Here is a 13,465-nt window from a genome sequence, read left to right as displayed (position 1 = left end):
TTACATTTACTATAAATATAAATAATATTTTAAACACATATATATTTACATATTTGTGATTAATAATATTATTTATATACTTCGTTGCATAAATAATGAGATATAATAAGTACACTATATATATTTGGATATCATTGTTATCAATATTATGAAGCCGAGGAGCAAACAACAACTCTTCAACTTTCACCTACTCCCTCTGAAGCAATTAGTGAACGAGGAGATGGTCCCCACTCCCCACCCAAGAAATTATTGACTTAGATCTTGACTTTGTCAAATGATACATAGTTACTTGTACGAAAAATATAAAATTAGAAATTTATAAATTAAAATGATTGTTTAAGTGATTTAAAATTAATAAGTAAGTAAATGAATATTTATAAATGACAGAAAATGATTAACTGTCTGAAAAGTAATAAATAAATAAATATTTATAAATTATATAAGTATTTGGATGATTTAACTTATAACTTAGAATTTTATTATTTAAATAAAATAAATTATATAATTTTTAAATATAAATATCATAATTTGATAAATTAGATTAATATTAATAAATATATATTTTAAACTAATACCGTGAAGTTTTAAAATGATCGATTCATTTACATGATCACATTCTAATGATTATTAACATTATTGATAGAAAAATAATTGCCGCTTAAATAAGTTTTGGAGTGTGCCGAAATATTAAATTATTAATATAATAAATAAGTTTTGGAGTGTGCTGGAGTGATAAATTATTAATCACGGTAAAATCCTTTTTCTAACAACGGGGCCATTCAGACTTTTGATGTGAAGGTTACTACAAGTTGAAAATGAAGTGTAACAGCTTCTAGAGATTATATATGTTACACCATAACTTGCAAATCCGAGTCCAAACACCAATCTTTCACAAAAAAAAAAAGACATTAGAATTATCATGGAGCCAAAAACTTCAACACCTCCTGAACTTTCTCCTGCTCCTGGAAAGCAAATAGTGAATGAAGAGATAGTCTACACCCAAGAATTCCTGGACTTGCTTTTAACGTTGCCAAAAGAGAAAAATTATTTCGGTGTCGACAGTTATCAGTACAATGGTTTCTGGTTTCCTAAAGCACCTTTGTATGGCATGATCGAGTCTCAAATACATTTTCAGCCTCGTAAAAATGATGTCTTCCTTGTAACTGCTCCTAAATCTGGCACCACCTGGTTGAAAGCCATCATCTATACTTTACTTAACCGCCAAGTCAACCATCCTCAAGATCCTCATCATCCATTGATAACAAAAACTCCTCATCAGCTTGTTCCTTTTCTCGGACTACTTAAACCCTCTGACTACGACTTAATATCGAATACCCCCGATAGCAGTACTAGAATCTTCGGATCTCACGTGCCATTAATTGGCCTCCCTAAATCTGTAGCAGAAGACAATGGCTCATTTGATTGTAAAATAGTGTATTTGTGCAGGGACATCAAGGACACATTTGTTTCCTTCTTTCACTTTGCGAACGAGCATTTAGATCGGTCATGCAATAGTATGGAAAAAGCTTTTGATTTGTACAGCAGAGGAGTCAGTGGAGGTGGACCGGTATGGGATCAAATCATTGGATATTGGAATGAAAGCTTAAAAAGGCCACATAAGGTGTTGTTTATGAGGTACGAGGACATGAAGACGGAGCCTTATTTTCAGTTGAAGCGTCTTGCACTTTTTCTAGGAAAACCTGTGTCCCAAGAGGAAGAAAATGAAGGTTTGCTTGATCAAATCATACATTTGTGTAGCATTGAAAATTTGAGTAATCTTGAGGTTAATAAGAGTGGTACTACTAGCCGTGGGTTGAAGAATCACTCGTTTTACCGGAGTGGTAAAGTTGGAGACTGGAAGAAGTACTTAACACCGGAGATGGCTGCTAAGCTGGATCATATTTCTCAAGAGAAGTTTCACGGTTCAGGATTATCTCTCTAATATATCATCACCTGAGAATTGAGATTTATGTATTTTAATTTCAAGTGTTTTTGTTGTATATAGTAGTTGATATTTCTGTGATCTCTTTGTTTTCCAGAATAACCAATCAACTATGCTCTCTTTCTATGTGTGTCTGTTTTATTCAATAAAATTGTGTTTACCTTTCAAGGCTTTGTTATTGGCACCGACAGCACTTATTGTTAAATTATGCTGTGTTGAAATTGTTTTCATATATAATTCATATGCAAAGACTGATTTAAATTTTGTACCTAACGTTCTTAGTAGCCACAGCTGTAATCAAGATTATAAGTGCTAATTCCTAACATGTGCTTCAGCTGGCTGAGCTAAGCTATCTTTCTGCCATGTTGATTTATAACTTGTATCATCCAGACCTCTGCATTGACTTTCTGCGGAAGTTCTTTTTGTTGTTGTTGAGTATAGCTTACAGTTTGGTAGTTGTTGCTTCTCTTAAAGATAAAAAGACTGCTTAATGTAATACAAAAAGTCCAAGTTGCATCCTCCCCGGTTTGCATAATTGTATCACAGCAGGTGAAATCAGTATTAGTATTATTTAAGAGAAAATGCCTTGGACCTGCAGTCCTTTTAGCTTTTAGGTACCTAATGAGCCTTTTTGCACCTTGCAGATGAACTAGTTTAGGAGCCATATATGAAAACAGAACATGTAGTGTAGTCTCATATATACATGCTCCAGTTCTCCCTAATATCACTATGAAGAATTACATTGTTGACATATACTCGGAGACTAACTGTAGTTTAGTGCTATGGCCAATATCAGTCTTAGAGTTGTCATCTTGGCGAGTAAAGCATTTTTCTTTAAGAAAATCTTCACCGGTGAATAGAGTGCTTGAGTGCAGTGGTAGGTGTCCTCTAGGTTCACGGCTACAACAGATTGTTAGATTGTCGATATTTCAGCGATACTAGCGAGGGATGTGCCACAATGAGAGCTCTAATTAATGATCATAGTTTTGTTGAACGAGTGTCTGATTTGATCAATTTTAACACGTGTTTGATCAAATTTTAACACGTGTTTGGTTAATTTTGAATGTGCTTGTAGATTCCTTATGACTCTTAATTAATGAATTAATTGATTTTAAAAAACAAAAAGGTGTCCTCTAAGATTATGTACCAATCATGAAAATGAATCAAATTCTTTAACAACTTCTTCTAACCGGAGTACATTTTCTTAAGTAAAATGTTAGTATATATTGTTATGAATTAAAATTGGTAAGTATGTTTTAAACTTTAGGGTAACAGTAGTATATTTTTTGCATCCTAAGTCTACAGCTAAGCGAAAATATCATGAAGTAATTACCTTTAATAAACTAATTTGCTCTAAATGTTACTATAAACACATGTAAATATTGAAGATACTGATTTTACTTACAGTAGGAAAAGGAAAGGATTATCTATACTTATTTTAATCTATAAATGTCTAGCTTCCATGAAAGGAAAAATGCAGGCTAAAACACACATATTTTAACTAAATAAATTATATTGATATCATTTCCCTCTTATAAGTTATTTTTTCCCTTTAAATTTTGTAGTTTTTTCTATAAAACCTGTCCATACAAGCTTCTAGCTATTGCAGTGAGTATTTTGTTATGGCTTCTCACTATGCCTCCTATGTTACTTTGTTTCTCATGATATTGGGGATCATTTTTCCCTACCAAGTTTCCTCATCACATATATTTCCAAAAGGATACATAAGAAATATGCATGAGAAGTGGATATCTCAACATGGCCGTGTTTACAAAGATGCAGCTGAGAAGAATACGAGGTTCAGGATTTTCAAGAAAAATGTGCTACTAATAGAGGCTTTCAATAGAGGTGAAGATAAAGGATTCAAATTAGCTGTTAATAGTTTTGCTGATATAACAGATGACGAGTTTCTAAATTTACATGTTGGTTTCAATAGTAGCATGAAAGCATCCTCATTTGCCATGTCTACAACTAAGAACACGTTTAAGTATGCGAATGTAAAAGATGTTCCACCAGCCATTGACTGGCGACAGAAAGGCGCAGTCACACCTGTGAAAAATCAAGGAGGATGCAGTAAGTGTTTCTTTGTCACAATTTATTTTCTTACACACACAACAATTTTATGTCTAAATGATTGTTATATATGTTCTAATTTGTCGGTATACTCATGTAATCTAACACCTATCTTTCATGTTTATAGGCTGTTGTTATGCGTTTTCAGCTGTTGCAGCTATTGAAGGCATTACTCAAATTAGGCAAGGAAAGCTAATATCATTCTCTGAGCAACAGATTGTAGACTGTGACAAACAAGACCGTGGGTGCAACGGGGGTTACATGGAGTATGCTTATGGTTACATACAACAAAACAATGGTATCACCACAGAATCATATTATCCTTACACGGGGACACAAGGTTTGTGCCAATATAACTTCACCAATCATCCAGCCGCTAAAATAAATGGATTTCAACGTGTACCTGAAAATAGCGAAGCTGATCTGCTGAAGGCAGTGGCAAATCAACCAATTTCAACCGGAATTTGTGGAGGCGATTATCGATTCAGATTTTATTCCAGCGGTATTTTAAATGCTGAGTGTAGCGTAAATTTGGATCACGCAGTGACAATTGTTGGCTATGGAAGTACTAGTGATGGAACCAAGTACTGGATTGTGAAGAACTCATGGGGCACTAACTGGGGAGACAATGGATTTGGTTACTTATTAAGAGATGTTGCTAATCCTCAAGGCACTTGTGGTATTGCCATCTATGCAACATTTCCTACCATTTGAAACAAACTTTCTGCTGAAAACTACCAGTACAAGTCAATTGAATTACATAAAATATTGTAAATAAACAACAAAGATTGTTTATGTTGAATTGTTGATTGTAAAAACTAACTAGTTACCTCGAAGACTCTTAGCTCACTCTTTAAATATAATATAAAAAATTAGCTTCTAATAAGATAATGTAGGTTCATTTCCAACAATAATTTTTAAACTCACTCTTTATATATTACTAGTTGGTAAAATTAAAAATAATAGTATCACATTATTATTTGCATAAAACTCAAATTCATAATCCGTGCAAAATACAGATCTAAATATAATATATAAAATGCTGTTAAAATATGTAATTAAAAAAATCGAAATTAAGTGTAATTCTAAAATTTCCCCGTATAGTTCTAGTTATGCATGCACCTAATTATTTACTTACATAAATCTAACATGTTAACTTACTAATACGATTATTTTAAAGTAAACCGACGCTTGAATGTTCAGCAACAAATAAAAATTGAATGGAAGTAAAATTTAAAGAGTAGAAGTTTTGTCAGCTGAGATTTTATTACATAAAATTTAAAAAATAGATGTATAATTTTCTAGTAAGTACCCAGATTAGGGACCTAAACATGGTTTCCTTTTTAGTATAGATAGTTGATAGTTGATAACCTGAAACACGGCCACGAGACTAAAAATATTGAATTAATATTTGTAGAGAATTATTCATAATATGTGTGAAACACGATTTAAAATTAATATATTAATATCAAATATTAAATTGGTACTTGCAAAAAATAGTTATGTGGTTAAAAGGAATCAAATCGGTTATGAAATTTTCCACTATAATTCTAATTTTACATTGTTTTACTTGATATAGAAATCTAACATATTAGTTTTATTTTTGTAAAACGAATTATATCTCTATATTACGAACCAAATATTTGTTCTTTAGATAATTTAATATTAATTAATATTATTTGATAATTATCTTATAATTAGCCTTTTCAATATATTTTATTTATTATTACCTAATTATCGATAAAAATTAATTTACAAATTAAAAGTAAATAGATGTAATTAAACTTAATTTAATATTACTTAATATAATCTAAATACAACCCATAAATTTGTTATTGTTAAAATATGTTTTTTAATTTTAAGTAACTAAACGTTGTGATGGAAAGTAACAAATACGATCGTTAAATCAATAATTTTCAGTTTAAAAGTTAATAAATGTTACTATAGTCATTTGCTATTACTTAATTATATTTAGAATAATATTATCTAATTTAAAAGTAAACTGACACTAGAATTGACACTAACTAATAGAAAATAAAGTTTACTAAGAATAGAAGTCAATTCGTGTTAATAGTTTACTTTGCGGTTAATACTTTTTCAAAATAAAAGTAAATATATGTTATTTTACTTAATTTAACGTAACTTAATAAATTTTTAATATAATTTTATAAATAAATAAAATTTACAGAGAATATAAGTCAATTCGTGTTAGTAACTTACTTAGTAGTTTGCAAAGAAAATAAAATTTACAAAGAATGGAAGTCGATTTGTGTTAAAAATAAAGTTTATAGAGAATAGAAATCAACTTTTGTCACGTAAGTACCAAAATTTGATACTTTGGTACTTTTAGCACCAAATTATAGATGATTTCTCTTGTTAATAAAGAGTTTAGATTTTATAATTAAAAGTATATTGAAGTTATAAAAGGATAAAAGAAGAGGGAGAGAGAAAAAAGTGGAGATATTATTTTAATATAAAATGTAAGTTAAGGGTATGTTTGGATTGGGGGTTGGGGAGGGAATGGTTAGATTGAGTTAGTATGGAAAAGGTTGGGTTGGTAAGGGATGTGTCAGGTTGAAACCCTACCATGTTTGGATGTATGGGTTGAAAAGAAATGGTTCAAGCCTATCAAGTTTGGATGAAGGTTGAGCAAGTAAGATTTGTAACAAAATATTTTTTCAAGTAAAAATAAATTCTAAATTAAAATTTTATTAATTTTAAAATATATTTTATTATAAATGTAACTGTAATTAAATTATTTATGTAAGTGTGATGAATAAATAATTATGTAATATAATTTGAGTTTGAGACTTCAATTTGTATAAAAAATTAAAAAAAATGAAACAAAAAAAGAGGGATATAGCAGTTGGGAAATAAAAGAAAGCAAGAGTACCAGGGCACTCACTCACAAGACCCCAACACCCCAATTTGGGGTGTCGAAACCTTGACCAATTTGAATAGTGTGAGAACCCTCATGAACCCCTCTATTAACCCCTAAAAACCCAACTCTCCATCTAAATTTTTTTCCCAAACAAGGGTTGTAAAAAAACCTATCCCTCCCCAACCCCCGGTCCAAATGAACCCTAAGAGTTAGTTAGATGCTTTTAGAATTGAAGAGAGATGTTATTCCCAGTGGACTAATAATGAGATTTACAGAAGGGGGGGTTGAATGTAAATCTCAAAACTTTTTCAAGTTTTGAGCAGTTTCTAAGGCTAAGTGTTTAAGTGAACAAATGTGTGTGAATTGCTTGAAGCTGATACAGACAGATATATGTTCAAACACAAATGTAAAGAACACAAAGAACTTAAAAACTTTTCTGGTGGATTTGTTCCACCAGAGATGTGTTATTTCAGAAAATCTGTGATTCAAAGAATTAAATCACAGCTGCTTCCTAGTACAAACAAGATGATTTTCTCTCTTGATATTTCTAAACAGCTCAGGAAAATTCTTATCTAATTACTAGCTGCTACTTGGTTTATATAACACCAAGTTTACAAGTGAAGACAAAACTGTAAAATATAATTGAAAGGATTCTTTACATGTTTCTTCTTCATTTCTCTATCCAATGAAATCTAGGATAATCTGTGAATCTTTGAATACTTCCTTGTTTGCATCAGAATGGGAATGCTGCATTTTTTTGATTCCTCTAGAGGCTTCCACATTCCAGTTTGTCTCTGTCAACCCATGTGTCTCTGTCAGCTTGTGAATTGTCACTATCAACTGCTAATGAACCAAGCATCCGTTCAAGCTTTCATCCGTTGATGTCTTATCCATTGAAGCTTTATCCGTTGAAGCTTTATCCGTTGATGCATTATCAGTTAAAGTCTTTATCCGTTGAAGCACTTATCCGTTGATGGATATTATCCGTTGAAGCATTAGAGACATCCGTTGAAGCTTTGTTTCTTATCCGTTGAAGGTCTTCAATATCCGTTGATACTTCTTCACTTATACAAAATTACAAGGCATGCAATATTTACAATTAGCCCTCCTATTTGTATATCCATTAGTAGTCAACATGACTGATAATTTCCTACAACATCTAAGAATTACAACTTGAAACCAGAGAATGAAATGTGCTACAATACTAAACTTATTGCTAAGTAAAGCTACTCCTCCAACAGATAGCCAAGATGGTCTTATCCGTTGAGGCTACAATCACTAGATTTCTACTTAAGTGTTTTGTTTAACTTATCATCAAACTGATACACATATTCCTAACAATCTCCCGCTATTTATGTCTACTAGAACTGTAGGCATAAATTTGGGTTTGGCTTGATGATAACAAAACACTTGACAAATATATTAACTGTAATAAAGCAGAAATTCAAAAGTGCTACAAAAATGTGTATGCTGAGATGGAATTGAAGAGTTACATTATTTCCAAGGGTGCTCCTTTAGCCTGAGCAGATTACTTCCTTTTCCTTTGATCCCTTGTTTTCTTTCCTAGCCTCCTGTCATTCTCCTCTATTTGAAGTTGAAGTTGTCTGTAGAATTCAGCTTCATCTTCTTCATTGATGTCCAACTTAGATTGCATATCCTTGAGAGTTTCACTACTGGCAATCTTGAGCTGATCTTCAATTCTGAAAAATCTTCTGACTCCTTTGTTGTCTCTGAACTCCATCAACCAATGAGGTGATTTGTGAATTGTAATTCCTCTTTCTTGAATGAGTAAATTTCTAGGCAAAGCATTGGGCTCCCTCCAAGTTTTCCTTATGTTGGCAATCTTGTTGAGAATCTCAGTCTTGGCAGTCCTGGTAAAGCCAGAATCCCTTTGTATGGCTGAGTAGACTCTAATTAAGGTAGAGTAGCCTTCATTCAGAATTCTGTAAAGAGGCCAGGTTCTTTCCCCATCTCCTTTGTATTTGAACACTAGTCTTTCTGGTAGTTGTCTGTAGGCAGCTATTCCCCTTACTTCCTCCAGCTCATCCAGATAGAGTTCAATGTCTAAAAATTCTTTTATGTCACAGATGTGAACATAATCATCTTTAGAGGCTTGAGGTTTAGGCTTAGGCTTCTGTGTGAATTTGATTGAGGCTCTAGAGGGTGTTGATTTGATTCTTCTTTTCTGCTTCTTTGATGGTGGAGAAGATGTTAGGAAGGTGGGCAATTGATGGTATCCCAATCAATTGGTTCCTCCTTGGGAATGATTGTTTCACCATGAATGTTCATGAAGGGGTCTGGCACGATGGGTTCAGGAATAGAGGGTAGTGGTTTGGATATTAATTGGGTTTCTTCAGTCTTATCTACCATTTTTCTCTTTGCATTGACCTTCTTTCTGTTCCCTTTCTGCCATTCTTCTCTTCCCTTACTTCTTTCCTCCATCTCAGTACCAACCATGTCCCCCATAGCTTCATCTTCACTTTTGTCTTCAATTTCTTTCTGTTCTTCAGCCTGACTTGACTTTAGCTGTTTGTCAAGCTTTGCTTGTGCTCTTTTGTCAGCCTTTAGCTGTTTGGCTTCTTCCTTCAACCTTCTGGTTTCTTCCCTCTTGGCTATTGAGAATTTGGGATGTCCTTGCATCACACATATGCTCTTTCCCTCTCTGAAGATAATAGCCATGTTTCTCCTTACAGCCACATCCATGGTCTCTTTGAGATATGAGATACTTCTACCCAAAAGCTTGTCCTCATCAGCCTTTGGAAGAGGAAAATCCACTTCTTTCAGAGGATTCTTTGTAGAGTCCTTATTGGATATGTTGTTGGGCTTGAGTACCATAGGTTTCAAATCCATGAAAGAAGTCTCTCCAACCTTATTCCTCCCTACTGGCTTGAGTTCCATAATAATTGATTCCACTTTTGTGCTGTGCTTCACAGATTGTGATTGAGAAGTTGTAGAACCAAATATTTGTTGCATCTTTTCATCAATCTTCTTCCTTTGCTCTTTGACTTGCAATTCAGCTGCTGCTATCTGGATTAGATCAATTCCATCAAGCTTTCCTTTGATTTGAATAATTGAAGAAGTGGTGATGACAGGAACTAGCACTTGAGAAATTTGAACTATTGTTGATGGCTCTCCTTCCCCTTTCCCTTTATTCTCCCCCTTTTTGTTATCATCAAGGGTAGGAATCAAGCCTTGTGCATTGGCCAGCTGCATGAGTAGATTTGTTTGAGTTTGTTGATTCTGAAGAATGGTGACCATAGAATCTTCAATGATTTGAACCCTGTTTTCCAATCTGGCCAGTCTCTTGTTAACAGCAGATTCTTTCCTCAGTCTCCCCAACAAATCTTGCATAGTACCATAAGGTATGACTGAATCCAACTTCTCAGCATTGTAGGATTTCAGATCAGCAATGTCATGTTTGAGCTCATCCACACTTAGATTTTGTTAAAAATGCTGCAACTGCAAGAGATGCAGAGATTCCAGATGAGCTTGAAGAATTGCCTTGGTACCAGCATCTGTAGTCTCCTGAAGGGCCTGCTGAATTGTCATGACTTGTCTAATCAAAGTGACACTAAACTCTCTTGGTGTTGAGGCTTTTGCCCATGCCCATTCAGGAAGATCAGGAACAGAACTTGGGCCTGCTACTCCCCCTAAGTCCATGCTCTCATCCAAAGAATTAGAGTCATCATCATTAGAATTCACTCCAAATTCTTCAGATGGCTCACCAGCTTGAGAAGGCAGCCTGTTAACAGCAACTTTGTCTCTGAGAAGAGATTCGGAAGTGTGTACAATGTGTAATGTATGTTCTGCCTCCACATTGCCCTGAGCAGCCAATAATTGATAGGCTGAAACATGATGAGTAAAAGTGTCAGCATCCAAGGAAATGTTATCAATTGCAGCTTTGAAATGTTGCTGAAATTGTCTTTCCTTTTCTGTATCATCCACTTTCATTGACTCACTAGCAATGGCTGGATCCACCCTTATAGCTTCTGTACCTGCCTTTTTCTCTTTTTCTCTATTTTCTTGCATCAGGGGCTCCCCCTGGCTCACACACATCCTCACACCCTCACCCTCACCTTCTAAGGTGGCACTCCCCTCACTCACTTTTGCCATGCTGGAAGAAATAGCATGCATATGGTGACTCTCAACCTCTCCTTTTGCCTGGGAGCAACCCAGCTTCTCACTCAAAAGATCACTCCCTTCCCTCAAACCTAAAAGTGATTGTACAGTAGTCATGTCCTCTACAGTTGGAATTGTTTCTGTTATGTGTGTAGAGACAATCAACGGATAGGGAGTATCCGTTGAAGTGGAAACTGATGGTATCAACGGATAACTGCTGTTAAGCTTATCCGTTGAAGAACAACCACTTGTCAACGGATGAGAGATATCCGTTGAAGAAGGAAAAGATGTAGCTATAGAAAGTGACATAATTGTTGAATCTGTGGGAATTGATTTTAAGTGAGGTAACACAGATTCTTCAACTACATCTGAAAGAATTGGCTGATGATCCAACAAATCATCTAAAAGATGATGATCATCAGGTTTTGAGTGGGGCTCCTCCCTGAGTTTTAATGAGAGAGAATCAGGAATTGATGTGAATATCATATCCACATCCAGGAATTGAGTGGGGCTCAGATACAGGTGGATGTATATGTGCTGTGTGTGTCCCTTGTGTGGAAACTAGGGTATTGGCCTTCTTCTTCCTTGAAAAGGCTTTAATTAGTGAATGTGTGGCTTCAGTGTCTCTCCCTCTTTTGTTCTGTGTCCCTGGTTGGGGACTATTTTCAATAGTTACATCCTTTTGGGAGGATGCAACTAGGGATGTGTTGGACTCCTTTTGGACCACCACAGTCTTTTGAGAGACTGTGGCTTGGCTGGCTTGGGTACCACTCACCTCTCCCACCTTATCCTGAGGGGTTTCTTGATGTTCACCCCTCCCCTCACCACTCACACCCTGTTCACTCCCTTCAGGGTTTATGGTAGTTGTTACAACTATTGTCTTTTGAGAAACAACAGAGCTAGGTTTCTTTGACTTGAGTTTTGAAACTTTGGTTTTGGTGGCTTTGGCAGGAACCTGTTTGGACAAAGACACAGATTCCATGGCCACACTAGAGGGCAAAGAAACAATGGGGTTGGAAATAGTAGGAGTTATAGAAGTGTTTACCTCACTTACCTGTGGTGCATTCATGATTGGCAAGTATACCAATGGCACCTGGCTGTTGAGGTTCATTCTCAAAAGGTCTGCAAGGACCCTTTTCTCTTGTGCCCAGCATTTGAGTTTATTATTCTCATTTGATATAACCAAACCTTCAGCAACATGATTAGCCAATAACATAAAGAATCTAGCATAGTAGATGTTATGTGGTCTATTAGCTTTGTTACCTAATCTGGATCCTAATTCTAGCATAACACAGTTGCTAAAATTAAAGTACCTATCAGAAACTAGCATATAGAGCATATTAACAAGAGATGAAGTTATGGCATCAAAATTGCTAATCTTCCCAGAGAAAACTTTAATGAAGGCATCTCCAAGAAAACTCCATTCTTTCCTAAGGCCTTTCCTTCTAATACTACCTAAACTAGCAGAATCAAAAGCATAGCCTATGAAATCTAACATAGCAGATACATCTTTATCAGTGTGTGGTGTCATGGCATTATTCTCAGGCAACTTAAAGCAAGATTGTACATCATCACAGTTAATGCAATAGTCCTTACCTTTGAGAGAGAAGGCAATAGTCATATCTGTGGAGTTGAACTCTGCAGTTGTCCAAATCTCCTCAATCACCTCACAGTAGATGGTTGGGGCTTCCAGCATTGCATAGCTTAGTTTGCAGTTTTTGATGAAGTCCATCATCTTGTGATAATCAGAATGGGCTTCATTCTTTTCAGCCAAGGCTACGAAATTATTCTTTTCATAAACAAATCCTGTTTGAGACATAATTTTGACTACTGGTGCCATTGTTGTGAGTAGAGGTTGCAGAGAAAAACTTGAGAATTTTTGGGAGAGAAGGAGAATAAGAATTGCAAGAAAGCGTAAAGTGAAAATAAGAGTTCAATTGGGCTTTTATACTTTCTTGAATTAAAACGTAAATAAAATGATTAAATGATACTTTTAAGTAAGTTACAGCCGTTCAAGAATAAATAAAACTGTAGAAATTCTGAAAACTACCTTAAATACAAAGACATACAATACTGTATATCTGTATCAACGGTTGAGTAAAAGAATTCAACGGCTGTGACTCACTTATAGTAACTGATGTGACACTTCAACGGATAAGGTAAATAGTTATCCGTTGATGATCAACACCATTTTATCCGTTGAAGGATAAAATTACCAGAAATGTATTTGTCTTTCAACGGATAATGAACATCCGTTGATAGAACAATTTTGGCTTTCAATGGATAGGGAATATCCGTTGATAGGATAAGTCTTACTTAAAGCCAACTTTGTTCTTGCAGCAAATTCATTTCAGGCTTCAAGGCAGATTATATAGATGACATAAATTATGAATAATTAAGCATACCTAGCTCACTTACTAATCTTGTGAATGTTGATTCATCAAGTGGTT

At 34.6% G+C, this 13,465-nt stretch overlaps 2 protein-coding genes across 2 annotated transcripts; both read left to right on the top strand.

The window, feature by feature from the left end:
* The first annotated feature begins 759 nt into the window (after positions 1-759).
* On the top strand, positions 760-2,210 carry LOC141663710 (cytosolic sulfotransferase 8-like). Its single transcript, XM_074469506.1, has one exon. The coding sequence runs from the start codon at positions 920-922 to the stop codon at positions 1,940-1,942; it is 1,023 nt and encodes a 340-aa protein (XP_074325607.1). The 5' UTR covers positions 760-919; the 3' UTR covers positions 1,943-2,210.
* Positions 2,211-3,675: 1,465 nt separating this feature from the next.
* LOC141664989 (senescence-specific cysteine protease SAG12-like) lies at positions 3,676-4,729 on the top strand. The gene is made up of 2 exons (XM_074470950.1): positions 3,676-4,015; positions 4,143-4,729. Exons 1-2 carry the CDS (start codon positions 3,676-3,678, stop codon positions 4,727-4,729), a joined length of 927 nt encoding a protein of 308 aa, XP_074327051.1.
* The last annotated feature ends 8,736 nt before the right edge of the window (positions 4,730-13,465 follow it).

Source organism: Apium graveolens, chromosome 6, assembly GCF_009905375.1.
Source record: "Apium graveolens cultivar Ventura chromosome 6, ASM990537v1, whole genome shotgun sequence".
Classification (NCBI taxonomy): Eukaryota; Viridiplantae; Streptophyta; class Magnoliopsida; order Apiales; family Apiaceae; genus Apium; species Apium graveolens.
This window is presented reverse-complemented; position numbering and strand designations above follow the sequence as displayed.